This window comes from Leishmania panamensis (genome assembly GCF_000755165.1).
Source record: "Leishmania panamensis strain MHOM/PA/94/PSC-1 chromosome 35 sequence".
Taxonomy (NCBI): Eukaryota; Euglenozoa; class Kinetoplastea; order Trypanosomatida; family Trypanosomatidae; genus Leishmania; species Leishmania panamensis.
Window position 1 is genome coordinate 1,679,744 of NC_025882.1, and position 27,671 is coordinate 1,707,414.

Sequence of the window (27,671 nt, forward strand, 5' to 3'; positions counted from 1 at the left end):
GCAACTCAATCTTCTGGAGATGGGAAAGGATTGCCTTAGCCGCCTTACTTTACACGGCTGCTTTGCCCTTCTCACAGCTCTAAGAGGCGCTACAGAATCACTAACATGAAGACTACTCTGAGATGCTTTCCTGGACAGCGAGTCGCGCCCCTCGCAATTGCGCGCACGCGGTACGGAGCCTCAGCGCCGACCCGCACCGCTACTCAACGCAATGCTCTTTTCTTGTGCATCCCTCGCTTTCCAGCGACGACGTCGCTGCGGATGGACGCGCGTTGGCAATCGGACTTTAGGTTTGCACGGGGTCATCCTGTGAAGTATGTGTCAATGGAGACGCCGGAATTAACCTGTCGAAACTCGAGCGTCGAGACGGAGTCGTCCCGGACAGGCGATGGCGTTCTTCCAGCCGACCACGTCGGAGGGCTGATCAACGTCGGCACAAAAAAGTTCTGCGATACGAGCGAGAACGGTGCCGCGGAGCCCACAGAGGTCGACCTCACCTCCGGCGAGAAGCTGAGCAGGCTGGCAAAGCTATACCCCCGCGCGCACAACTGGGGCAAGTTTCTGTCCTGTCGTGAGCGCCAGCTCTTCTCTCGCATGATTTGCGAAAAGTTCTATAAGGATGGGGTGCAGAGCGCTGCCGATCCCGCCATGTTCTACCAGGCGTCGCTTGAGGTGCACTGGGTGGAGGAGTGGGTTGCTAGCCGCGCGCGCGTGGAGCGCTGGTCTGAGGACGAGGCGCGACGTCAGGTAAAGCGCTCGCTCCTCGAGCGCATCGACCTTCACAAGCCGCTGTCGTACATTATCGGCTCGCAGCCCTTCTTTGGGTGTGATATTCACTGCGAGGCGCCGCTTCTGTGCCCGCGACCCGAGACGGAGATGTGGACGCACTGGATGGTGTACAACCACCTGGCGCGCGCGGAACGCAGCACTACCGCCACCAACGTGTCTTCAGCCGCGTCGCCAATCCGCATCCTCGATGTGTGCTGCGGCACGGGCTGCATCGGTGTGGCTCTGGCAAAGCACCTCTCAACTGCTACTGTCACTGCTCTTGACATTCTCTCAGAGGCGGTGCGGGTATCTAGAGAGAACGCGGCGCGCAATGGGATCCCACCTGAGCGGTACTCGGCGATGGAGAGCGACATGTTCAGCTGCTTCCTGGATGAGCAGGCGTCCGCGCTGCCAGGTGAACGCGCCAACCTCAGCGAGGACCGCCCGATGGGCACCGTGAAGGACACGTACGCTGGTACCTATGATGTGATTGTGTCTAACCCACCATACGTTCTACCGAAGCAATACACCGATCTCCCTCGTACCATTACTCACTGGGAGTCTAAAACGGCCCTCGTCGGTGACGACTACCGCGAGTCTCGGCAGTACTTGTACTTTAAAGAGCTCTGTGTGCATGGGGCGAAGTTGCTGAAGCCGCGTGATCAGCGCAACGCAATACTGCGCGATGCGCCGAACATTGTCATCGAGGTCGGACTGCAGGCGCACATGGTGGCGGAGCTGATGGAGAAGAGCAAACTCTGGCAAGACGTCGAGGTTCACCTCGATTATGCTCAGCAGGAGCGCTGGATTTCGGCGAACTCGGCACACTAGGAAGCGGTTGCTGCTGATTTCTGCTTTTTTTTTTGTGAGCGAGTTGTGTGGATCAGCTTCGGCCGGTGACAGAGCGCTGCTTTGTGCTGGAGAGTTTTCGTGTGACGATTTTTCGACTTTCACAGCTGGTAGCGACGAAGAGGCGGAGAAGTCGCACACGAACACGTGCGCGCATCCTCACGACGGAGAGAAGGAAACATTGGTACCGACGGACGACCGTGAGGCGAGCTGCACGTTGGGGTGCTCACTGCAGAAGTGGCGAACTGGTTTTGCTTGTAAAACGTGGATGTGCACCCTCGGTTGTGATGACTATGATTTCTGTTATTGCTTCTTCTTCTGCTAGAGGCTCACTTGATCATTTCCTTCCTCCCTCTCCTTCTCCCTCTCCTACTGGCGTTGTGTACACAACCCCCTTATATCTTCGGACACTACTCCCCCCAAAAAAAAAACACACACACACACGCAGTCGAGAGATTTTCCACCTCCCTCAAAAAACAGAGTTCATACAAGAAGGTGTTTGTGTTTGTGTGTGTGTGCGTACGTGTGTGGCGGTGCTTTCATATTGAGACATGCACGTGCCGTATCGTGCTGTGAAGAGTTGTTCGCTGTGTCTTTTTGGGGGGTTCCCTTCAGCTCGCGCTTCTCCCCACCCACGTCCCTCCCCCTATACAAAGTCCTGAAAGTTCTCGAACAGCGGTTCGGAAGTAGAGAGGCACACTCCCACAACCAAACAGGCTTACCTCTCTCAATACAGAGACGTCACATCAATCAAGAAGCACTAGATCAACGGCAGATTCCGCCCATTTTCTCACGGACACTCCGGGGTCGTATCGCGAAGTCTTTGTCTTTCTGCGTCGTGATTTAGTCGGCTTTCGCGTATCACTGCCCACGATCATCAGTGTAGCATTGGTGGTGTGGGTTCCCTGCTCTTTAGTCATTTTGCTTTTTTTCTTATGCGCTTACCTGTTCTATCCTGTATTCTTTCACTTTGCTAGCCGCTCCCACATCTACGACGAACCATGGTGCTTCTAGAGTGTAAGCGACTACCGAAGGAGGAGTACAGCAAGGACTACGACGCCTTTCTAGCAAGTATGCCAGCCACCACAAACATCGGTGAGGCCACAGATGCCATCCAAAAGATGCAAAATACACGTGTCCGGCTCACGTGGATGATGGCGGCCGCAAAGCAGATGGTCAAGGATTCGATGGTGGACGCGGCGCAGCAGCATTACCTCACTGGACCGATCGGAGATACGGAGCGTTACCTTTCATTAGAGCGTACAGAACGGCGTCAGTTGTGTGTGCAGAGTGAGCTGGATGCCCTCGTGGAGGCGTTCAAGGGCGGCGCGATGATTCTCTTTCCGGCTGAGTGTAGTGGCAGCGACGCGTGCCAGCGCTTAGCTGCGATTCTCGACAGCGATACCGCGTCAGACGTAGAGAAATCCAAGGCGCACCGCATTCTTAGCATCATTGACGATGGGGCGACCAATGAGAACATCTTGGCTGGTCGTGCAGTGATGTGGTGGAGTGCCAAGCCACTTGCGCGCGACGCCGACTTCGTGAAGTATATTGGCAAGAACGACAAGACAAAGATTACAGTGAAGTTGGTCGCCGAAGGTAGCGCGGCACCACCGCGGGAGCCGGCCGTCGACATCAAGGCACAGGCGGAGCTCATGCAGCATTTTTACCGCAAGCAAGAGGAAATGAAGAAGCTGGTCGAGGACGACGATATTTCGTTCGGCAACAGTGCCTGGGCCAATCCGCATGGTTTGAAAAACCAGCTGCAGGGTCTGGATTCCATCCACTACAAGGGAGCCCACTAAGGGTGGTTTTCGACTGCAGTGGCCTGCGATGGAAGAGGGGAAAAAACAATGTGGCGCGGTTTTCGCGGCGTGGGGTCTATGCGTGTATGTACAAGTGTATGTGTGTGTGTGTGTGTGCGAGTCCGACTGCAGCACGATGGGTGATTTACAGTGCTTATCCTTTCCTTCTCGTTTGTTTCTCTTGGTATGTATTTGCCGTTTTTCCTGCCGCTCTGGGCAGCTCTCGACCGTATTGTGGCACCACCTACCATCGTATTCTCTCTGTCGTTCTCCCTTCCTCCTTGAGGCAAAGACTCTTCTCTCACGCCTCTTCTCTCTCCCCCTCTCGGTGGTGTGAGGTGTAGATAGATGGTCGCCGGTAACGGTGACGTGATTTGCTAAAGAAATTGCGGTACACACCATGTGAGGGGGCTGTTTTTTTTTTTTTCTCCAATGTTGGTGTGTTTTCCTTTGGCTATTCGGTGACTCTCTTCTCCGTGGCGGTAACTGGAGCGTCGCTCTCCTTCTTGTGCTACCGAAGAAGATCACCGTGGTGGCGCTCATCAAGGAAGGAAGAAAAAACAAAACGAAGCGAGGACTGGTTTGGGTATGAGGTGATATGAAGGATATTGTGTAGGTCTACTCGCACAAACTTGTATTCCATCTAGTAGACAGCCGGTGGCGTGTGAAGACTGCACTGGCAAGGCGAATCGGCGCACGGGGAGTTGCAGAACGCGCAGCTAGACTCTGGGGCTGACTACTCTCTCTTTTTCTGTTGCTCTTTGCATGGCTGCTCTTTCTCTCCGCTCGCCATTGTCCACTTCACGTCTCTTCCCCCACCCTCTCTCTTTTCACTTCTGAACGTTCTTGGTGGTGGTGGTGGTGGTGTTTTTTGGTGCCTAAACATCCCGTTGTTCTTCACCACACTTCTGGCCACATGTCTGGCGCACCATCTACTGGCACCGACCTCCTCCCCGATTCTTCTCCCCACTTCGTGTTGTAACGCCACGCCAGCAGAGTACTTACCCCCTTTGTGTACCTTTCGTGGAAACCATGGGTGTGGATCTGACTGGCATCTCCAAGAAGAGTCGTGTGGTTCGCCACCACACATACTCAACGAACCCCTACATCAAGCTGTTGATCAAGCTGTACAAGTTCCTCGCAAAGCGCACAAGCTCTGGCTTCAACAAGGTTGTGTACCAGCGCCTGATCAAGAGCCGTAGCAACCGAGCCCCCCTCTCGCTGAGTCGTATTGCCGTCGTCATGAAGCGCAAGGCTGTCTTCACTGCAAAGTGCAAGAAGGCCCCGATTGCCGTCGTGGTCGGCGATGTGCTGGATGATGTGCGCATGGCCCGTATCCCCGCGATGCGCGTCTGCGCCCTGCGCTTTTCCAAGAACGCGCGCCAGAGCATCGTCGCCGCCGGTGGTGAGTGCCTCACTTTCGACCAGCTCGCCATGATTGCTCCGACTGGCAAGAACACGTACCTCATGCGTGGCCGCAAGTCTGGCCGTGAGTCGGTGCGCCACTTCGGCGCCTCTGGCGTGCCCGGCAGCCACTCGAAGCCGTACGCGACCAACCGTGGCAAGGAGACGAAGCGCGGCCGCCGCCCGGGTCAGTCGTACAAGCGCAAGGCCTTCCGTCACGTCTAAGCTACGGCGGGTTCTTGGGAGGAGGGATCGCCCTGCTTCTCAGAGTTTGTGCGTGTATTGTGGCAGTGTCAGAGACGCGCGCAGAGCAGAATGCGCGACGGCAAGAGAGGAGAATGGAGGGAGGTGGGTAAGGAAGAGAGTTCGAGAAAGTTGTCATGGTGAGTGCTTTTCGCTGTTTAACCACCACCATCGCTGCCTTCTTCTCAGTATTCCTTTCTTCCTCTCCACGCATACCTCCTCTCCTCGCTGCCGCCACTTTACGAAAGACAGGCTCCCAATCACTGAGGAGCTCACGCGGTGCTGACACAGGCACACAGGCACGCACATGTTTGGGTCTGGTGGGTGAGAGAACGAAGTTGCCGTTATGAGCGTTCCTAGCGCGTATTTCGTCTTCCACTTCTCTGCTCTCCTTTCTTGTCCAGTTTGTCTTCTCTTTTTGTTTTATTCGTTTTCTCTCTGTTTGAGTTTCCCCAAAACAAGCGTTCAAAGTGCTCAGCGTTGCCTGCGGCAGATGAGATAGGGGGAGTACACTCACACTTCCTTCGCTCATCTTCATTTTCGTACCTCAGACATCTCTGCCGCCCTCCACAGTTCTTCGTAGACGAGGATGTCCGTAGCTATGCAGAGGGCGAGCTATGGCACGTAGAGAGAGGAATCTTGGCACGTACATAGATCTCTTGGCAGCCGCTCTCGTTTCCTTACGGAGTAGACAACAAGAATGAGCCTGTGGCCTACAATGCCACTCGGCGCTTTAATGAGGCTGCACGTGCGTGCAAATCCTTTCTGTAGACGCGCTGGCTTTATCTTTGTCTTGCCTTCCCTCCTCCGCTCGAACTCGCCATCTGCGGGTGATGCTCCCCTGTGCTACTACTCAATCACGTATGCTTCTCTCTAAGTTGCTACCACAGATCGTCTTTTATGTTTCCACCACGACACGTCTGCTCTCTTCCTTTTTTCCCCCTTTTCACCGATTACTCTGCTTTATGGTTTACTCTGATGTTCTTCACGGAGCTGAACAGTTATTCACACACGCACACACACAGAGCGAGAGCGAGAGAGAGAGAAAACACGTACCGAGACGGGAACAGATGCTCGTGAAACTTCACAGGAAACACACTCCAAACTCCTGTTAAACTATCAAAGAGACGCAACAAGAACAGCAACGAAAAAAAAAGAAAGCCCATCGATATTACATCACATTGTTGTGCTTCACCCTCTCTCGCGAAGAAGGACACGACACGCTACCCAAAATAGCCGCAAATACGCACACACACGCACACAAACGAAAGGTAACGCGGTGCGCTGTACCACTGCTCGGTGATTTTTTTGGCACGTATTTTTTTCCTTATTTCGTCTCTCTCTGTCGACCCGTTCGCTTTATTCAATGAAAAAGCGCCAAACATCACTGCAATCTTCCTTGCCAGCGCACGCTTACACCACGAAGGGGCACAGGGACACTTGTGACATCATCGAAGCTCCATTCACCCCCTTTCGCCCATTAAATCTCGCCTAGTGAGCACCACCGCTCTTTGCTCAGCGGCACTTGTGTGGGGAAGAGCAACGCTGGGAGCAACGTGGACTCACTCGTCCTCTTGCACATATCTTCCATGCAGAGCAACCTCCTCCCACGTGGTGGGAGCGCTGAGTCGAGGCCGCTGAGCGCGGTTGACCTGCAGCGAATCACCGACATTTTAGAGGCATGCGGAGTGTCAGAGCTGCATGGCTCCCCGCATATTTATGCGCATCCGGAATCGATCCACATCATCTCACCTCGAGACCTCAGCTTCCTGGTCTTGCACGCTGATGTGCTTGCGACGCACAAGGACTTGCTTTATGATGTGCGGGCCTTCACAGGCATTCTTTGGGGGATGGTGCAGCATGCAGATCGTGGAATTGAGAAAGTGTTGTGCACGATCGAGGACAGCGGTACGGCAGTTGAAGTGAACGCACTGGGCGGCGATACTGGTGGCACCCCGTCGTCGTCGCCATCCCCGGCACTCGCGCAGAAATTCTTGTATACCCATGTGTCGAACATGTACCCAGCCATTTTTCCGCACCTCGTGCAAGTGTTCCGTGTGGCGACGCTGCTGCGCGCGTATGAGAGCGCTAAGGCCCGCGCAGAGGTGCGAGACTCACGCCGCATTGCACAGGTGGATGTTGATGTGGTGGCCCGGCTGGCGAGCCGTCTGACTGATCTTTTCTTGTACGAGGCAGGAGAGCGCACCACCGGGGCTATTGGTCGTGCAGGCGCGCTGAACGTGACGGCTGCCTACACGAACGTTGGTCATCATCTCTTCCGCACAAGCGAGAGTGCCCTTAGCTCTGTGATGCTGCTTCTTTCCGCACTGGCTGCTCGTCCCGGCAGCGACGCGGGACCAATTCTTCGCTATTTCCACAGCGTTAGCGCCTGGAAAGCGAGTGCACTGGGGCTCCTCATTACCGATAGCTACGCCAAGGCGATTCAGACGGTGCTCTTTGCTCTCTGCGAGCGTCGCCACGACTTTGACAATGTGGAGGAGGTTGCCGCCAAGCTCTTCCTTCAGCGACTCGCATCGCGCCCACCATATCAGTGGCGCACTTTCCGCTTGTTATACTTCAGCGTTCAGGACATCGGTGCTCGCGACACCCCCGCAGCAGAAGATCAGCAAGGCAGCAGCGCGTTCGGGCAGCTGCTCGTCTTCCGTCATATTCAGCGCGCGCTCCGATTGTGCCTCACCACAGACGGCGCGAATAACGCTGATGCGTTGGCGACCGTGAAATTCCTGCGCAAGGCTGTGCAAGCGCACGTACACCGCTGCTGGTTGGAGCCGAACATGGCGGGCAGGATGGGATCGCTGTCGAACAAGGGCAACAACGACGCGCCGCCGCGACTCCTGTCCTACTACGAGCTTCTCGTTCTTGCAGCGATGCAGGGGATGCCAGCGGCGGACCTGACGAAGGACGCAGAGTTGCGGCGACGCGCTGAGCAGACGAACCTGTCGGTCGAGCCCGAGGTGCTCACCCCCTCCTTTCTGCGCATACTCCTCGCTTGCTGCTACAACGTTCCACCGCCGTCAGACGCGCCCACCTCGCGCGCGCTGCTGTCGACGCAGTCCACCTTAGCTCTCTATGAGTCGTTGGCGAAACACGTCTTCCAAATTCCTTTGTGCTCAAGTGCGGCAAGATCGTGCGACGTGAATCCGCTACTCGCCACCGCTGCTCTGCAGACCGAGACGCTGGTGGACCTCTGTGTGTGGAACGCAATCCACAACACGCAGGAAGACGACCGGGAAGCGACAGAGGAGGGCGCCGTAAAGGAAAGCAGTGCAGAGGCGGCAGCAGGGTCGGTGATGTTGCCCTCAGCTGCGCATGCACGGGCCAAGGCTGGAGCAACAAAGATGACGGGACCTCCTCTTCCACCGACTCCTTTCACAAAGACTGCAAAGCTGAGCGCCGTAGCAGCCACGCCGTCCTTGCCACAGCCACCCACGCCCACCTCTGCGCTCTTCCACTGCATTCGCCGTGACGTGTCGCTTCTGTTCGCCGGTAACGAGGATGTGCTGCAGCACACGCCAGGGGCGGCGCGGGTGCGTGCGAAGAATTTTCCGTACGGCTTTCGCACTATGACGCTCAAGACGGTGAGCCTCCTGTTTGGTGCGCTGCGCACGGCAGAGCTGTATCACCACATTCCGCCCGTCGATGTGCTGCCAGTGGTCGCGCAACTGTTCGCCCTGCGTGCCTACTACCCCTTGTCACTTTCCGAAACAGAGGCGAAGCGCAAGGTGGAGCGTCGTCTCCTGTCCTTGATGCACCTTACGTTGGCGATTTTGCCGCAAGAGATGAAGGCGGCAGCAGTGAATCAACTTCTCTGCCGTACGCTCGTCCCTATGAGCACGATGGCGGGACAAGCAAACCAGCTCCAGCTGGCCTTGTTTGAGGGCTATCTGCGTTCCATGGCGACGGCGAGCGCCGCCAACGCTGTCACGGACGAGCTCATGCTGCAGCACTGGGTCGACATCGCGGTGCCGGCCGTCACAAACCGCCACAGCGTCGCGTTGGCCAATGCCGGTCACGACTTCCTCATTGCCGCCTTCCGAGCCGAAAAGTACGTCAGTCCATTGTTTGTGCCCACATACATCGCCCTCTACATCCCCACGGTTGACATCCACAGCACCACCGGAAGTGTCAGCCAGAGGTCTACCTACCCACCCTTGTCCGTGAGTGCCATTCAGCATTTCGCGCGCATGGTACGAACCGCTTGCCACGGCATCGAGCGGTGTGACTCGACGGCGCTGGCACGGCTCTTTGAGGACGGCGCTGGCAGTGAGGGGGATGCTACGATGCCGGCCTTGTCAAGTGCCGCAGTGGCGTACATGGCCAAACTCTCGCCAGCGCAGCGCGCTGCCCTTCGAAAGGTAACCCCGACGAATGCCGTTCTTCTCGTTGTGTCCGCCTTGTTTGACTGCCTCTGTCTGTTGTGGAATAGCACGCCTGGGTATGTGAAGGTGGCACAAGACCTCTTCGTGGCTTACTTTTCTGGACTGTGCAACTTACTGCAGTGCACGAGTACACCAGTATTGCAGCGTGTATGTGCCTCGATCGAGGCGATCGAGGTGGAGCATCTGCGCGGCTCTGGCAGCGTGCAATTTCAGTTCCTCAAGTACGTGAACTTGGTCGTTGACGCGGTCGAGGGACCGTCGAAGGTGGGCATTGCCGAGTGGTTCCTGAATATGAACAAGCGCATCCAGGAGCAGAACTATGGAAAGCACTCCAAGTTGTAGTGCAGCTCGTGGTGTATCGACTGGTTATGAGTAGCCCATGAAGGAGGTGGTGGGCCAAATGCACTTGATATCAACTGGTCTCCAAGTGCAGCTCCTGCTCTTGAGCGTGTTTCACTACGGAGACCAGAATCACGTATGTACTTGTATGCCTGTTGACGAGCTCTCAGAGGGAACCGTCCCATCCCATCAGCTGCTCTGAGAAGGCTCTGTTCCTCCTCGTCTTCTTTCGTTTGCGGCTGGCTTTGGTGAACATCTGCGTGGCATGCTGTGCCATCTTCTCCCTCTCTGCCCTGATGTGCCTCGCTTCGTTTACGGGCACAAGAGAAAAAAAGGAGTACAGAATAGTGCACGCGGGAGGCTGCAAAGGGATGCCATGCCCCTGTCGCACAAGTCGAAGGGGTTGCTCCTCCACGCAGTTGCAGTGCATGGAGGGTACGCTAGTTTCTCGAAATCTCTCTCCACAGGGTAAGACATGCTCCTATCATGCTGAGATAAATCTGCTCCCTCAAAGGAGAAAGCCCCATAACCATCCGAAGAGAGCTTCGCTCTCTCTCTCTCTAGGCGTGTCTGTGCCCTGTTGGTGCTGCCTCAGGATGTGGAAACGTTTTGGGGTAGGTGGCGTAGGCACAGTGAGCTCATCTATTTTTTTTTCCCAGCAAAGTTACTCCGTACTCCTGAGATGGTGCACTGTGCGACGCGCATCGGTGCTTACACAACGCCCTGTCGTATATGTTTGTTTGCGCCTCTGCATTGCAGCCTCTCTCTCTCTCTCTCTCTCTTTCTCCTTCTCAGGTGGCTTTGAAGGGTTTCCCGTGACCCTGTCGAATCGCGCCTTTTCTTTCTTTGTGTTTGCGCATTCTACTGAACTTGGACGCGGGCGATGTGACACCATTAGATGGTGATCGAAGCTAACGCAGCCTGACTTACTCCACGGCGTTGAGGTGGCCATCGCTTTGAAACGTGGCGCGAAGTCGGACACTCACTCAGTGCACAGACGCACCCTTTCTCCCCGCACGCGCACACACACACAGAAGGAGAGCCCACGCAAAACCTATTGCGAGACGTACCTGCACGTGCCGCTTGTGTGTTGTCGCCCTGGCTTTCTTTTAGTTCTGTTCTGCTGTTGTTGACTTATTCACTTCTTTTTTTTTGGATTTGGGGGAGTGCGGGCTGCTATGTCATGATGCGTGGTTCTCGGTCATGTCACGATACACCGCTGTGCAACTTGGCCCGCGGGTTGCAGCGCATTGCGACGGCGATGCTCGTGAGCACTGGGGTAGCAGACGCTGGCAGTGGCGCTGGTGGCGCATCCTCTACATCATGGGCAGCAAACTCAGGGAGTGGGTCAGTGGACTCTGCAGTTGCGCAGCACCACACGACTTCCTCTTTGACGCTGCCCGTGAGCGTGGCAGAAGATTTGTCGAAGCCAGTGAAGCCCAAGGATATGCGGTACAAGCATGTCCCCTCTTCGCGTGTTGGTCGCGCGGCGGGCTTTGCCTCGCTCTTCATGCAACTTGGCTGGGAGAAGATGACTGGAGGCACCCCCGATAGAGGGCTGCTCTCTGAGCGCGGTCATCAGCACATCGTCAACACTCTGTGTCGTATGCGGGGTGCTGTGTTGAAGCTGGGACAGATGCTCAGTATCCAGGACGAGAACACGATTCCACCTCATGTCACGGCCCTTTTTGAGCGAGTGCGCGACCAGGCGTTTGCGATGCCGCCAGCGCAGCTTGACCACACACTCGCGAAGGAGTTCAACAATGCGAACTGGCGCAGAGACCTGTTTGACACCTTTGACAATACCCCCGTGGCTGCGGCGAGCATTGGCCAAGTGCATTGTGCTACCTTGAGGCCTGGCGCAGCAGGCACTGACCCAACAAAGCCTCCTGTAGAGGTTGCGGTCAAGGTCCAGTACCCTGGCGTGGCGCAGAGCATCGACTCCGATGTGGCAAACTTGAAGATGCTCATGTCTCTCGGTGTGCTGCCGCCAGGGATGTTTGTGGAGAAGATCCTGCAAGAACTCCGCAATGAGCTTAGCGCCGAGTGTCAGTATACCCTGGAGGCAGCGAAGCAGATGAGGTACCGCAGCCTGGTCGCCGCTGACCCGACCCTTTCTGGCCTCTTCTATGTCCCCAAAGTCTACGAAGCAATCACCACTGATCAGGTGCTCGTCAGCGAGTACGTGCACGGCGTCACGATCGACCAGCTCGGCAAGCGGTCTGACGTTCCGCAAGAGCTGCGTAACTACATTGCCGAGAGCTTCATGGAGCTGACACTAAAAGAGCTGTTCGTGTGGCGGTTCATGCAGACGGATCCGAACTTCTCCAATTTTCTGTACAACGCAAAGAACAAGCGAGTGTACCTGCTGGACTTCGGCGCCTCGCGCGAGTACTCGAGCGAGTTCTTGGAGGACTACTTCGACGTCGTAACAGCGGCCGCCACGGAGGATCGCGAGCGGATCATCGCGAAGAGCATTACGCTGGGCTTTCTCACCGGTCAAGAGGCGCAGGAGATGCTTGACGCGCACTGCGCCAGTGTGCTGCTACTGGGGAAGCCCTTCCAGGATCGGGCCCGCCCGTTCGACTTTGCTGCCGAGAACTTGCCGTCCCTCATTCAGACAAAGGTGCCGACGATGGTAAAACTTCGCCTGCGCCCACCACCGCCGCCAGTGTACTCGCTGCACCGGCGCCTCAGCGGCACCATCCTCCTCGCGACTAAGTTCAAAGCGACAATTCACAGTGGAGGGCTCTTCTGGGACATCCACGACCAACTGCGGAACTGAGCTATGCGCTGTTTGATGGGAATCTGCGGGCGGTTGCAGGCGCTGTGTGGTTATCACTGATGAGGCGAATGATTCCAGCAGTGACCGTACTACCTTTCACGGAGGAGGAGTGAGGCTCGTGAGAAGGACGAAGCAGTACTCAGGATCGTGTTGAGCTGCCACTATTCCTCACGTTTCGAAGAAGCGCGTTAAAGCCCAAACGATTTTAGCTTCGCCCATCGTCACCGCCGCCCCCACTTCCACACCAACGGAACCTTCTTGATAGTCTCGGATGGGCTGGATGTCCTCTGGTGCCCAACACTTTCCTATGCTGTCTGCGTGTGCTACTCTTCGTGTTGCCATTGCGAGCGGCTGTCGGTCACGCGGATGAAGTTATCCTGTGCTCACATAATGTTCTTCCCTCTCCTCAGAGTAAAATAAAAAAAAAAATAGAGGAATGGTGAGAAAGAGGTGGGCTGCTTCACATCCAAGGACCACATGGTGGAGTGGGGATGGAGATGGAGGGCTTGCGCGCAGTGCACTCTCGTCTAGCTTCTTCTCTTCTCCAGCACCATGCAGTTGCTGAACAGCGTCGACTCGGTGAGGAAGACGGAGCGCCTGCTTTCTTTGGCCAAGGCTAGGAATCATTTTGCCCCCCCCCTCCTTCCTCCTCTAGGAGCTCGTACGCTGCAGGAAATGCCCACAGAGGGCATGCTGATATGTGGTATGAACAGGTCACTACGCGCGTACGGAACGAGTGCCACTGCCACCATGCTGCTCTGCCCTGCAAATTCTTACTGTCCTGCTCTGTCCACCTTCGTCTTTGTCTCTCTTAACCATCTGACATGCGCATAAGCGCGTTGCTGGTGTGCCCCTCTCTACGCCGTGATGCGAATGATTCGGTGGACAGTCAAAGAGCAACAAACAACGCTGGAAAACGAACCAACACAGAACGAAAGAAACTCAGCCGTGCTGATATACACAGCGAAGCCTGCTATAAACCGAAGGGCGCCAGCACAACAAAAAGAAAAGGACAAGCTGTGGGCAACAACTTACACAAAGAAGAGGATCAAACCAAACAGTAAAGGAAACACGTTAGCCGCACAGCAAGGCGCGTGGATACCCCGCTTTGCTTATCACGACTTTCCCTTCCTCATTCATTTTCCTCTCGTCCCCCCCCTTCCCCCTTCTGTCCTCCCCCACTTTCTCTCTTCGATCGGTTGTCGTCTTGTGTGTGCCTTTCTTCGCTTTTCGTTCTCGTTACGGTTCGTTTTCCCGCTGTACACACTTTTTGTGCTTTTCACTCCGCGTTGTCTCATTCTGACGGGCGGTTGTCACGATTCAACGACTCGTTGGCGCGTTTTTTTTCGGGGTATTCTTTTGTGTGTGTAGGTGTGTGCGTGCGTGCGTGCACCTTTCTTTTTGCTTCCGGTCACGGCAAGAAGGTGACTGCCCCCAATCATTTCGGATGCGCAGCGGCTGAGACGCAGGAGCGATTACGTCGTTTCTAAAGTTCGGCCCTTTCTTCGTTTCTCGGGTGGCACCCCGTCCGTTGCTTCTGTTGTGTTCCCTTCCCCCGTACTCCCTACCTCTATACGTGATCCGGAAGTGCAACGTTGGTCATCCAGGTCACTTGTGTGATCGCTGGCATAGGCAAGACAAGTCGAGGCACGGCAGCGTACCATCCGCACGGGAACTTGCACGGGTCTCTGCACAGACACTCCAATAGAGACAGGACATCACCGCGAAACGGGCGAGCGGGTTCCGCCGCTGAAAAAATTTAGTTCTTACTTTGTTGTTGTTGGTGCCCTCCTCCCCCTCAATTCTCTCCACTGCCACCTCTTTCTGAGCCTGGCTGCTCTTACGTTGGTTCGCTCTTTGATTTTGGTTCCTTTGGCCGCCATTCTTTTTGTGTTTTGTTTTTGCTTGTTTTTGTTGTTTCTCTGCTTTATCTCTTTGTGTGTGTGTGTTTGCATTGTGTCAAGTTGCTGGTGACACTTCCTCTGTGGTTGTTTTACTCTTGCTGCCTTCTTCGGGTTTGTGCCCCCCCCCCTCCTCCTCTCTCTGTGGCTTCGCGCCTCCTCCTTTCTGTTTGTGTCGTCTCACAGATCTCACTTTGTGGTGCGTGTGTTTCGCGCTCTTTTTTGTTCCTGTTAGGAGCAGGGGAAAGTGGGGAGTCGCATTATTGTCTGACCCCTCACAGTCGGCCCTCTTTCCCGTTTTTTTTCTCTCTGTTGTCTCTATTCTGGACTATACAACACCTTCCCTCATCGTGCTCTTTTCCTCCGGTGCCCTGCGTGGCGTGCGGTCGTTTACTTGTGCGTCAAGTATCGAACTCCTGTGTTGCACGTTTTGCCACTTTGCTGGTATTCTTTGCCCAACCCCCTCGTCATTGCCACGCTCCGCCGTGGCTTTTTTGGTGGTTGGGAACACTGATGGAGTGGGCGCCTCTCTCTCTCTCTTTCTGAGAACACCCATTTGCTTTGGCCTGCTTGTTGTCCGGCTTTTACAGCCCCCGCCAGTTTCTCTCTCGGCACGTGCGGTTGCGCATCCCCCGCGCCTCTGCCTTGTTGACTGCGTACCACCTCTAACTTCTGTTTCTGTTTCTCCACTTCGTTGGGGATGCCTGGCGACACCCCTGCTCTTCTGCTGGAACGAAGGCCTTTCCCCTGGACGCCAGTCATGCAAAGCGTGTCGGACACTGCTTTGAAGTGTACCCGCAGTATCAAGGGTATCCAGGAGCCGTTTCAGTGCAAGTCCGCAATTGTTGGTGGCAGTTCACGGCACATAGCAAGTATCACGCACAGTGTGCCTACCACTGCCGCTGGAGACAACAGTGGCAGTACGTCGGCCTCGTCTGCAGCAACGTCCCTCGCGAGTAGACAGCTTGGCTCGAACCTGGAAAGTTTGTTTCCCGAGCCGCTCGTAGTGGCGTCACCGTCACCGGACACACTGCAGAACTGTAGTGACCGCGATGGAGTTGCAACATCCTCTTTCTCTCAACCGTCGGCTTCGCCGATGCTGTCGGTCACGTCGCCATCGATACCAGTACTCTGCAAGGACCAGGAGTCAAGCAACAGTGCCGGAGTCGCCGATGCAGCACATACGCGAAAGGGGCGGCGGGGTACGCCACCACTGGTCGCTCTCTCAGTGCGGGTGAATGAGACAGAAGGCACAAGGCCGCTTCAGTATATAAAGAAAACGATGCCTTCTAAGAAAAACGGCGGGTCACAAAGCACTTCAATTGCCACTGCGCCGCTGTCCAAGAACGTTGCCGCGCGAAGGCCAGCTGAGCAGGCGTTGAATCCGAAGCCCGAGAGTGACTCCAGTTCTCCGCAAAGGGCAGAGCCATGGTGTGCATCCTCTACGAAGTCTTCACAACCAGCACCATTGCCGCCTGCTAAATCACGCCCACGCTCTAATGGCGCAACAAGCGAACATTCTCGCCACGCAGCTGTGCCGCCGGAAGCTGGCGCTCGTGAGGCAGGACCACCACCAGGAACAGTAGTGGCGCTCCCAACGGCGAAGGCAGCAGCGGTGCCTTCTCTGAAGGCGTGGTCACCGCCAATGAGCACAAACGAGATTCCCGAGCACTTGCCCACGGACGAGCCGGATGTGCTGGTGCCGGTGCACAAGTACGTTTACGATGTGAAGGCGTGTGCGTGGAAGGGGGTGGACACGATGGTGCGCGTGTTGCACCCGAACCGTGGCGTCAGTCAGGGGACAATGCGAGTGTGCTTTGCGTTAGAGGAGTTGGACGAGACCGGGTTCTGCTCTCACATGGTGGCGAAGATGTTTCGCCACAATATTTCACACGTCGTCGAGAGCGATTACTTCAACGAAGGTGAAGCGCAGTGCATCTGCGGTATTTTAGCAGAGAAATTCAACAAGGTGCAGGTGCCGAAGAACTTTCAGCGGCACGTCCTCTCGTTCCTGCAGTGCGAGACGGTGCGTATCAAACCGACTGAGATGCCAGCGGCATACCAGCACAAGCGGTTGGGCTTTTTCTCATACCGCACCACCGACTCTGGCGACCTACTCTTCACGATGGAGCCGCGCCTCGAGGGCAACTTCACCAAGTATACAAGCAACTTCGGCGGCGTGTACAAGGGTTTTGAAAAGCGACTGAGTGCGGAGGAGGAGAAGAAGCGGCACCGCATCCTCATGGCGGTAGAGGCCTTCTCGCACTTTACCCTGGTGGAGAGCGGGGGCTCAATGCTCGTGTGCGATCTGCAGGGTGTTAATGACTTCCTGACTGACCCGCAGATTCACACAGAGGATGGCAAGGGACTCGGGATGGGCAACATGGGGCAGGAGGGTATCGACAAGTGGATAGAGGCCCATGTGTGCAACGAGGTGTGCAGGGCGATGCAGCTCAAGCCTCTTTCGAAGACCCTGAAAAATTTCCTGCGAACGACGGAGAATGAGAGTCGCGTAAGCTACTATCAGGTTTTGCGAACCATGGTGCGTAGTCAGGTCCCAATGCAGCACGAAGACATAATCCCGTTGTCAAAACCGCTGTCTGAGATGTCCGATGAGGAGCAGCTGGAGTACGCCATGCGGCTCTCAGCACTCTTGTCGGAGTGATCAGCTATAGGCGTTGCTCTTCTCGTGTGTCCTTGTGAATCTCCCTTCTGCTTTATCTTCAATGTGGTTGCATTCTTGGATGCACTGTGTGCCTGCATTGTTCCTAGTGATGCCATGGCACTCCGCTATGGGCGCCTCTACCAGCCTCCGTTAATGGAGACGATGTGCATGCGACCAGCAGTGTTTACTGAAGGTGTTGCACGCTCGGATTACTGGACGCCTCGCTTTTCTTTTTTTATCTCGCGCCTTCCTGTTCCTTACTCGGTGTGATGAGTGAGCAACGTGAGTGGGTACCGAAGTGAGCTTGGAGTGAGCTGCTGAACGACGAGCACCTTTTTGCACGAGTCTGCACGCGGTCAAAGGCGAGCCGCCATCCATGACGCATACAATTCTCGGCTACACTTCTGTGCATGCGAAAGCTCAATGCGTATCTCAGAGTTCTCTTCTCTCCTTTCACTTCTGTCGGCTTTGACTGTTTTTCTTTTCCCTCTGCAGTTTAGCTTTGCTTTTCTTCTCCCTTGCTTCGTGATTTTCTTCTTTGAAGGGATTGCGACAGGCAAGCGCCGACCTGCCTGTATGTGTGTGCGGGTACTTTGCCTGTTTGTCTGCTTACAGTCGCTCTTTTTTTTTTTACGACTGATCGCTGCTCTGCATCTTCAGCTTATGTTTCATTTAGGTTTTTTTTTTCGTTGTCCGATTTCGTTGTTTTTGTGCTGTGTTTTGTTTTATTTCTCACCGAGCGCTTCGGTTCACCTGACTTTTCTCTGGTCGAGCTCTGCTTTTCTTTGTTTTCTCTTGGAATGGCTCTGTTCAGACTACGAAGGCGCCGCGAATGATGTAGAACGCAATAACGCCTGCTGCTGACTTCTCTTGAAATTTGTTCATCATTTAGTCACTTTTTGTGTTTGCACCTGCTTGCCTTGTTAGTGCTGCGGTGTTTTTTTTTTCAGGAATCTGCTGAGCTGGCTTGGATTCTACGCTATGCTCCTGTTTTGCTCTCACCATGTCTGACCATCGCGTCTTCCTTCTCCATGCGGATTATGCCCTTTACAGGAGTCGTTCTCGCCCCCCCCCCTCTCCCTCTCGTGGCGTCGGGAGTTCTCTTGTCGGAAGGGCTTCTCTTGTGTGTGTGTGTGTCTTTACGCACGTCTCGTTCGCTGTACGGTTAGGGACCGTCGATGACACACGTGAGGGAGAGAGGGCAGACAGACGGGCTTAATCGGCGCAGTGTTATCAGCGCAGATTGACGTACAGCGAGAAAACAGTGGAGGTGAGGAGACAATGGAGTCGCTCACTCTGCTGCGTATTCCTACAGTACATAACTTGTCTCCGAACTCTTCTATGCTGCCAAAGCGTCATCATACGTATTGGCACACGAGTGTGAACCAGACGCTGAATCCTGTGGTGCGCGCAGGTACACCTACCTCTCCATCTAGAGAAGGATGCAAGCTGCAAGTAGCATTCAACGGACTTATTGGCGTATGACATTTGGGGGTTTCGTGGCATTGATGTATTGAGGAGCTCGGCGCTCTGCTGTTTCACCTTCGCTTTATTTCCAATAAAAAGATGTACATCAAGGGCTACTGACTTTAAACAGCCCTTTAAGAAATAATATGAACGCTTTTTTGTGCTCCTTCGCTTGCTGTGTGTTGTGCTTGGGTCTGTGTGGAAAGGGAGCAAACAGCTATAGCGAAGCGAAAGGAGGGAAGGGGAGGAAAGACTGCACCAGTGCGTCACTGCCTTTGATTGTTGCGAGTGAGCTCATCAAGTGCACCCGGAGCAATGCAGAAGCACGTGTTACCAGGCCTTCGCCTTCATTGAGAAAAGAAGAACTTTCAGTGGCAGAGGGGAGGGCAGTCCTAGCGCTGCCTCCACACACGCAGCCACAGGAAGCATGGTGGCGTGCCAGGAGGGTGTTGCACAGTCGGTTTCCACAAGGTGATGCTACGGACTTTAGTCGCTCAGAGAGACGGAGAGGAGTCTGGGGGGGGGGGGGGAACAGGCGAAAGTTGCTCAGGCTGCAGGTCGTGGCGTTGCCGCTATGACGCACTCTTCGCCGCTCACCAATTTTCATTGTCCGCCGCCGTTCGCGCATATCCGAGCGATGAGTGGGTGAAACCTGTGCTGAAATACATTCACCGCCACGCCCGTCTACGAAGGATGTCAATGGGTCGTCTTAATCCCTTTTCTCTTTCTCATCTCCTGTGCTTCTTCTTTCGGCCGCCCTTTTTCTCTGTTCGCTCTCAAATTTCTCATGTTCGCACCTCTTCATCCTTCCGCTCATGCTTAACACGATCTTCTTCACCCTCGTCTAGGATGTGGTGCATTGACTTTTGCCTTCTTTTTTTTCTTTTCTCCCCTCCCCTGTGTCATTTGTACGGAGTGCACGTGACGCATACGTCTCCCCGATCTCTAGGACTCGGTGTGGGCCCTCTCTTTTCGTCTCTCTTTCTCTCTGTCTGTGTTTCCCTGAACCCTAGAAGAACAGTGCGAAAAATAAGAGTAGGCGTCTGCACAACGCGTACACGGTTCCACGGCGTCTTCCAGCCTGTGGTCAACATCCCACCTCTTTTGGCGCAACGGCAAGAGGCAGATCCACGCGCAGACAGACGTCCGCCCGCACACCAAACGCCCAGGCGCTTTTATGAGTTCTCCAGATTCCCTCACACGAACAACAACAGTAACAACCACGAAAAAGACGCAACAAGGAAAGGCGCTAAAAGAGCCGAAGACGAAAAAGGCTGACTCACAACGAAAGGGCTGCACCGCTCTCCATATATATATATATCTATGCGCAATACTTTGTTTTCGCGCACCACTCGCGAGTGACGCTTCCGAGTGCTGAACCCCACTGTTGGCTTGATTTGCTCCTCGCCCCCAAAGCACTGTATCTCTGTGGTGGTGTTTTCCTTCTCTCTTGCTGTCCTGTCACACCTTTCTTTGCGCCACGCGCCCCGGCCACCCTTCATTCGCACTCGCACTCGCTCGCTGACACCCCCCCTCCTCCCCCACGTGTACACTCCTCGAGGCATCGGTCCCGTAGAGCCCTTCTTTTGCGCTTGATGCTGCTGGTGTCCCTCTGTCGATCTCACCAGCGCATTTGGAGGTCATCACGTTTCCGGTCTTTGTGTCCGTGACTGAACTGCAAACGCCATGAAGGGAGAGTCCGCCGCAAAGGGGGAGCCGGAGTCCTCAGAGACCCAGAGCAAAGCGAACCACGGCTTGACGAACCAATCCAACACACGTGGCAAGACAGCCTCGGACACGGCAGGCCCGACCTCCTACTCCGGCACCATGCCTGGCCAGAAGACCTACATGGATGTTGACCAGGCCAGCATTTGCAACGACGCGGCTTCGCTACTTTGGAAGCTGGATGCAGGCAGCTCGACAAGCAACCTGCCGATCACTGACAAGGCTTCCTCCATGAAAGATGACGACGACTTCATTGTGCTGTCGTCAAATAAGCGTATCTCTGCCGCCGCACTGGTGTGCTACGTGCAGACAAACAGAATCGGCGATGCCGCTCCAGTGATTGTGCGAGGCTGCAAGTACGTCTTTGACAACTGCACCAGGCGCTGGCTGACCCACCCCGTCACGGTTCGCGTGCTGCATCACAACCGCGGCATCCATCAAGACAACTACTTTGCCACCTTCGCGATAGAGTTGCTGGACACCGGGAAGCCGGCGGTGCCGATGTTTGCAAGGGTGTACCGCCACAATATCGACGGCGTTGTGGAGACCGACTACTACAGCCTTGGGCAGGCACAGGCGCTGTGCGAGGAGTTCGCACGTGACTACACGCGCACTGACGCGCGGCACGGCTACCTGAAATTTCACATGCCGCTTCTCACTAATCGCGTCGTGGTTCGTCTCGACCTACACTCTGTTCTTGACCCGGCAATTCGCCACTCGCGCCGGGGTTTTTTTTCGTACCGCACCCAGGACACGCGGCAGATCCTGTTCTTGATGGAGCCCAACACGATAGCATGCGAGACTCTCGGGGTCTCCTTCGCGTCTCTTGAGGTAGAGAAGGGCAAGCGCTACGAGCGTGGCGACTCGACGTGGTTGCGTGACATCTACAGCGACATTGCAGAGGGCTTCTCACACTTCACCTACGTGAGGAGTCGCGGGTGCATGGTGGCGCATGGCCTCGTGCGCAGCAACGGATATCTGCTAGACCCGCTGTTTCACACGACGGACCGTGAGCGGTTCCGCATGGGCGATGGCGGTAGAAGGGCAATGTCGAAATGGTTCGAGCGGCACCAGTGTAGTGACACCTGCCGCGCCCTCGGCATCTTCAACGCCAGCGAGGACTGCAAACCATTCAAGAACGCCCCCCTCTTTGTGAACCCACTCGACATGGAGGAGAACCATTACACCAGTTACCTGCGCAGCATTCGTCAAATGCCAGCCGCTGTGCGCATGGACACAGTGCATTTTTCGGACGAGGAGGCGGAGGAAGCTGTCTTGAGCACAGTTGTGGGGAGATCGGATTTGACGTCAACAACGAACGCTAATCCGCTCGTGTCCAACTCCTCCGCCCCACTAAAGGTGACCTGTGATGCCGTGAAGTACGTCTTCCTGCCTAGCTGCGACAAGTGGATGGAAGTCCCGATGCGACTTACGGTGTGCACGCCGACAGTACCGGTCGCCGTCAATGACAAATATGTGTCGTTCACGATCGAGGAGATGCAGGAAAAGGGGAAGCCCGTGCCCATGCGTGCGCGCTTTATTCCACGGCGAGACGCGCGGGATGCGGACTACTACCACGTTGGGGACGCCTACTATCTCTGCGTGACCCTGGGCCAGGCCTTCCGCAAGTACCGCTCGAACAGCGTGTTCGAGCGAGAACTGGATTTCTACGCTGTCTATACAGCCCGCGTGCCGAAGGAAAACATCCCGGACAGCGTGATGCCCGTCATGGACGACTCCAGCTTCTTTGGTCGCACCACCGCGGACTCCGGCGATGTAATGTTCCTGGTAGAGCCCGAGTTTCAGCCTCTCATCCCACAGCATGCGTCGAATACCGGTGACATGGCGAAGGACGCTGAGGGCTTTGACGATCTCATGTTGCGCCAAATTGTCGACGCCTTCTCGCATTTCACTCTGCACAAGTCGGGCAATTATTTGCTGGTGTGCCACCTCAAGTGTGAGCACGGCCTCCTCAAAGAGCCAAACATCAACACCTCTAACGGGTGCGGGTTCGGCACACTTAATGGCGGGCAGGTGGGCATCGACGCCTGGGCGCGGATGCACAAGTGCAACGATGTGTGCAAGTTTCTTGGGATGGAGCCAGTGCCGCGTCGGTTAAAGCTTTACGATATTTCGGCGAGTCAGCTGATGCGTTATATTAATCTGGTGCAGGCGCACGCAATGGGTACAGGCTGCGTGTTCACGCTTGCGTCTCCATGGTGCAGGATGTCGGATAGAATGCTGCCTGCTGCGGCTGCCACTCCTAACAACGAGACCGAGGGGGTGCCCGCGCGTTTTGCTGCCGGTGCGTCACCGGCGACTGTTGGCGTTACCTCCTTTGCGCGGCCAATTTCGTCAAATGGAGATGAAATAACGCTCCGCCCGTGGGTGGATGACAATCGAAGCCCTGGTGCTGCGACCGCGAAGAAGAGCGCAGCGCAGCGCCGCACACTGACCCAGCAGGAGCTTCTGCACCTCCAATCGAAGGGAATCAACACCAAGTACATTTTCTCTGCCACACGGTACAATCTCAACATCGATGACCTTACCTGGACCTCCAAGCGCATCTTCGTGCGCATCGTAAACCCGGAGCGTGGCATTGGCCAGGGTGGCATGCGTGTGTGCTTCGAGATCACCGAGGTAGACCCGGTGGCCTGCAAGGAGGTTGTGATGGTGGCGAAGATGTACCGCCGCACCATCAAGAATGTGGTGGAGAAGGACTACTTTACAAGTGTGACAGTGCAGAAGCTGTCCGCGCTCTTCGCTAAGGAATTCAATCACGAGAGAAAAGAGGATGCCCCCTTGCGCTTGAATGTGCTGGAAGGCGCCGTGGTCGCGTTGGACCGCGCCGTCCTGTCGCCGGAACTGCTTGCCAAGCGCACGGGCTTCTTTTCCTACCGCACCGAAGACACGAAGCGGGCGATGTTCTGCATGGAAACGAAGCTTGCGGGTCCCTTTACCAAGTACAGCGGTAACATGGGCGAAGCCTACCCCACGAATGAATGTCGCCTCAGTCTATCCGCGGCACGCGAGCGCACCATGATCTTTGAGACGGTGGAGGCGCTCTCGCACTATTCTCTGGAGAGAAGCGGGGGCGGTTTGCTCGTCTGCGATATGCAGGGTGTCAAGAACGATTTGACTGACCTGGAGGTGCACACGTACGATGGCCAGGGCCTGGGCGTCGGAAACCTCGGAGCCCGCGGCATTCAAAAGTTTGCGGTGGGTCACCGTTGCACCAGTGTCTGCAGGAGTCTCGGCCTCCAGAAACTTTACAATCAGCAGCGCACCGTGACAGAGTCTGTGAGGATGACGAACCGTTTTGTCGTCATTTTTGAGCGCAGCAAGGAGATCGCCAACATGGAGTAGTACATAGCGGGCAAACGAACGAGAGCGACAGCTGCCAAACACACAAGACGCACATATCCGCACGGGCAAAGGTCTCGGGCTCACGAGTAGGATGAGTGACAGCTCTTATCATATCTTCGCTCAGTCTGTGGGCTGTCTTGTATCCGTCGCACCTACCGCTCCCGTCTCAGCTCCCCTCTGCCCTGTTCCCCAGCCCCACCTCAGGCGCAGGCACGGATACTGAAGTGGAACAGCGCCTTCGTTCGGACCCTTTGGCCTTTCCATTCCCATCCACATCCTACCGCGCCGTGAAGGGCATTCGTGTATGAGTGAACGACTTCTTGTTAATGTTTGTGGGCATCTAAGTATGAATTGGTGACGGCATTCTGTGAGGAAGAGGCTGAGCTACGGTGAAAGAGGAGGACGAAATGGACACGTTCCCATCTGTCTGCGTATGTACTGAGAGGAGGTAAACCATTTCCTCACCATACACACCAAAGTGGGCAGACAATTTTTTCATTTCCAGCGGAGCCGGTTTTCCACAACCTGCGGTCTACCCGGATGCTCACAAGACACTTCTTTTTATTCGCTCTTCTACCCCTGCATTTTTTTTTTGTGTGTGTGAGGGGCGAGGGTGGTTTGCGCTTCGGCTGTCAAAAGTGGATTTCAGTGGTGTGCAGGTTAGTGGTTTGGTTGACTCCGAATCTCGCGAGCTACTAGCCAGGAAGGAGAACCAGAACATGCAAAAGAGGAACACACACCTACACACTGAGGCGTTTAGGTGACGACAAAAAAAAAACATAGATTCCATCGAGTGGCGTATTCGACCATTCCTCCTCTTACCCCTCTCTTTGCGCTGGCTCTGTGTGGATACGATACACCTGCGCACTCCAACGTTTTGGAAAAAGTTTTCGAGTAATTTCTTCTCCTCTGTATTCAAATGTTTTCACCCCCTTTCAGATTTCTATTGCTTACGTTTCGGTGCCTCTGTTTTCTTGGAGTACGCCCATGGCTGAGGATGTGTGTTTGTCTCACCGTGCTCTCTTTCTGTACCTGTGTCATTGATTGGCGGTGGTTTTCCTTTTCTCTGTCCTCCTTTCGTTTTTGTTTTTAAGCCTGTGTCTTGTGAGCTACGGATTGGAGTCATTGCCTCCCCCTTCCTCCCCTCTCCCTGTTGCCTCTGTCCCCCATTCGATCCACATTTCTCATTTTTCTTCTTCTAGAGAGGTCTCCTCCATATGTGTGTGTGTGTGTTTGCCCATATCGTTTGGATACGCACAAAGGGGCCTCATCAGGGGCCTGTTTGGGCAGCGTGTACGATCCACACAGGCATTTTTCTTTGTTGTGGAGCTCGTGCTTCCACCGCCGTTTCTCCCTTTTCCTTTCCTTGCTGTTTTGTCATCGTCATTGCGCGCGGCACTGGTTTGGATCACCCTCTTCTTGCACCTCGGTATCGGTGTGTGTGTGTGCGTGTGTGCGTGCTGCCACCCCCTTTCCTTCTTTGTGCACAGTTTCCTCTCCTCACTAGGAGTAGTAGGACTGTCGTAAGAGGAGTATTTTCCCTTTCTTTCTTGTTGTCATCGTGGCTGACCTTCGAGGGGATCGGGACGACGCTCTCGTAATCATTGCGGACTGCAGGGTATCGGCTTCCTTTCGACGCGTCGCGTTTTGTGCATTTTTTTTTCTCTCTTATCGCTCGATGACTGTATGGCGTCTTTTGTGGTTGTTGGTCTTGGTTTCGACGCCTCGTTCATTTGCGAGGTCGATTCGGTATTCCTTCCACTTTCCCGTTTACTCTCTCCCTTGGGGGTTTCCTGTCTTGTTTCCGACTTGTTCTTCTCTGACATACACTTGCATTACTGCCCCCCCTCTCCCCCGCCCAGAACTGACAACGCGTGCACGGAATACCCATGTCTGCATGTCTACGTATGGATACAGGCGTTGGTGCTAAAAAGAAGGAAATTTGCCCGTGCTGCAGAGAATGCTCGGATGTCCTTGTGCTCTCTTTTTACTCTTTTTTTTGGAGGGGGGGGGGGAAGGATGTGATCTTCGTATGCTGCGCCATTTTAAACAAAACCCCATTTCACTGACTCCCGACAGGTGAAGAAAGAAGGGAGGGGGGGTAACCATTTCTATCATTGTCCCCGCGCCATTGCTGTCGTTTTTCTTTTGTTTGTTTGGCTGTGTTGTTTGTTTCGGTGCCTCTATCTGTTCAAGGCCAATGAGGGCACTGGAGCGTTTATCAAGAGTGACGTAGCCCCACGTGCCCTTCCTCCTTTACCCTTTTAGCAAAATCAGCAGCGCTTTTTGGGTGTTTATTCGTTTTCATCTTCTTTTTTTTGTTTCGAAGGCGAATGGTGCCCGCGGTAGATTCTTTGCTGGTCCACTTCGTCCTTCGTCTGCGTGCCTTTTTGCCTGTTATTTTTTCTTGCAAGCTGGTGATCGATTTCTTCGCGTACCAACTCTTGTTGTAGTTGTTTGATTTGAGCATGATTCACCCTTTCACTCTTGTCAATCTTTTCCTTGTGGCACCCTCCCTTCTCTCCCCTACCCTTCCTTCCGACCTTTCCGCTCATGACAATATGTTGTTCCTCTACAGACACCATCCGCGGGGTGGTTGCTTGTGTGCTTCCACACGTAGAATACAAAGGCTATCTGTGCTACTTTGGGCATCGCTTGAGATAGTGAAACGACAAGGGGACCCAAAGAGAAACAAAAAAGACATGGCGCCAGATATAGCAGTACGTCGCTGCAACTGCGAGTAACGGTGCCAACTCTCTGGTACAGGTGCAGGTCGCCGGTTTCTCTTTCCTTTGCTTCCACCTTTTGCACAACGCGACGCCATACATCTCTCCTTGGTTCCGTGGCTCAGCTGTGCTTTTTATTGCTCGTACTTCTATTCATCTTGCACTCGAAGGTAGTGCTTTCTTATTCTTTTTCCGTGTATGGGGGTGTTGTGTATAGTCCTTGAAGACCGTCAGCATCGCCAGTGCGGGGTGCCACGTGTCCAGTACCCCCCTGCGCGAGGAAGCCACGCGAGCTCCTCATTGCCGCTGCCTAATCCTGAGCCACGTGTGGCGGGGGACGTCAGCGCGTTGCGTGGCTGCTGGCGCCGGCGGGTAAGGTCGTGGATGCCGCTGTGTCGGAGCGACCCGCGGCGGAGAACGCGTTGGTGCCATCCACATGATGGGCAGGGGTGTGAGCGTGACTCGAATGTGTCTCGCACCCGGCCCCCGCTGCCCGGTGGTGGCGGAGGGGGGAGCCTGTGTGAGACCCGAGCGAGATGCCACGGGGCGACCGGCATATGGGGGAGGGGAGTGTGGCGGGTAGCGCTCGAGGCAAGGGCCGTGCACCCATGGCGCTGTCGGCGCCGTGCTGTACCGCTGCTTTGCGCCACGCGATGTGCGTGTGACAGGGCGTGAGGCGGGGCGGCGTCGAACTCAGTCCCTATCACAGAAGGGTGAGGTGGATCAAAATCTGTGTTGTTCCCCTTAGTGCTTTTATCGCCGTATACTCGACGTTTTTCCTTCGTTCTTGTTCTGCACGGGCTCTCACACGGTTCCCTACTCTCTTCCTTGAGCTTTTTCGCTTGTCCCGTTTTTCTCGGCTCCGCTACTTCGTAGTTTTTTTTGTTTCTTAATGCTTTGTCACCTTCATTGAACAACGGAAGCCTACATGAAAGTGTATGGCGTTTACCGACAAGAACTCAGAGACGCGACAGCGCTATGCACGTAGGGTGTAGCTTATCGCCATTTCAGCCGTTTACTGCCTGCCACTCGTGTGTCGGCAATGGCTTTCCCGTGCTTTTGCTTTCTTCTCATCTCTTGCTTTCCTCCGTGTACACCTTTCTCTTTTTCTGTCTCCGTGGCCTTGACATGTACCTCGTTGTGAGAGTAAGGAATACTTGCCTCAGCACGCCCTTCTCGTCTTTAAGAGTATCAGCTCCTCCCTCGGCTTCATTTCGTCAACCCCCTT

At 55.0% G+C, this 27,671-nt stretch overlaps 7 protein-coding genes across 7 annotated transcripts, besides 1 other annotated feature; all 7 read left to right on the forward strand.

Annotated features, from left to right (window-relative positions):
• Positions 1-105: 105 nt before the first annotated feature.
• Positions 106-1,599, forward strand: LPMP_354600 (mitochondrial N(5)-glutamine methyltransferase MTQ1, putative; the record flags this gene model as incomplete). Its single annotated transcript, XM_010705090.1, has 1 exon — positions 106-1,599. The coding sequence occupies one exon, from the start codon at positions 106-108 to the stop codon at positions 1,597-1,599; it is 1,494 nt and encodes a 497-aa protein (XP_010703392.1).
• Positions 1,600-2,618: 1,019 nt separating this feature from the next.
• Positions 2,619-3,422, forward strand: LPMP_354610 (hypothetical protein; the record flags this gene model as incomplete). Its single annotated transcript, XM_010705091.1, has 1 exon — positions 2,619-3,422. The coding sequence occupies one exon, from the start codon at positions 2,619-2,621 to the stop codon at positions 3,420-3,422; it is 804 nt and encodes a 267-aa protein (XP_010703393.1).
• Positions 3,423-4,454: 1,032 nt separating this feature from the next.
• On the forward strand, positions 4,455-5,051 carry LPMP_354620 (60S ribosomal protein L18, putative; the record flags this gene model as incomplete). The annotated part of the gene is made up of 1 exon (XM_010705092.1): positions 4,455-5,051. One exon carries the CDS (start codon positions 4,455-4,457, stop codon positions 5,049-5,051), a length of 597 nt encoding a protein of 198 aa, XP_010703394.1.
• A 1,607-nt stretch (positions 5,052-6,658) lies between these two features.
• On the forward strand, positions 6,659-9,811 carry LPMP_354630 (hypothetical protein; the record flags this gene model as incomplete). Its single annotated transcript, XM_010705093.1, has 1 exon — positions 6,659-9,811. One exon carries the CDS (start codon positions 6,659-6,661, stop codon positions 9,809-9,811), a length of 3,153 nt encoding a protein of 1,050 aa, XP_010703395.1.
• A 1,180-nt stretch (positions 9,812-10,991) lies between these two features.
• LPMP_354640 (ABC1 protein, putative) lies at positions 10,992-12,593 on the forward strand (the record flags this gene model as incomplete). Its single annotated transcript, XM_010705094.1, has 1 exon — positions 10,992-12,593. One exon carries the CDS (start codon positions 10,992-10,994, stop codon positions 12,591-12,593), a length of 1,602 nt encoding a protein of 533 aa, XP_010703396.1.
• A 3,546-nt stretch (positions 12,594-16,139) lies between these two features.
• LPMP_354650 (elongation factor-2 kinase-like protein) lies at positions 16,140-17,159 on the forward strand (the record flags this gene model as incomplete). The annotated part of the gene is made up of 1 exon (XM_010705095.1): positions 16,140-17,159. One exon carries the CDS (start codon positions 16,140-16,142, stop codon positions 17,157-17,159), a length of 1,020 nt encoding a protein of 339 aa, XP_010703397.1.
• A 3,153-nt stretch (positions 17,160-20,312) lies between these two features.
• Positions 20,313-23,717, forward strand: LPMP_354660 (elongation factor-2 kinase efk-1b isoform-like protein; the record flags this gene model as incomplete). Its single annotated transcript, XM_010705096.1, has 1 exon — positions 20,313-23,717. The coding sequence occupies one exon, from the start codon at positions 20,313-20,315 to the stop codon at positions 23,715-23,717; it is 3,405 nt and encodes a 1,134-aa protein (XP_010703398.1).
• Positions 23,718-26,701: 2,984 nt separating this feature from the next.
• Positions 26,702-27,131: a repeat region.
• The last annotated feature ends 540 nt before the right edge of the window (positions 27,132-27,671 follow it).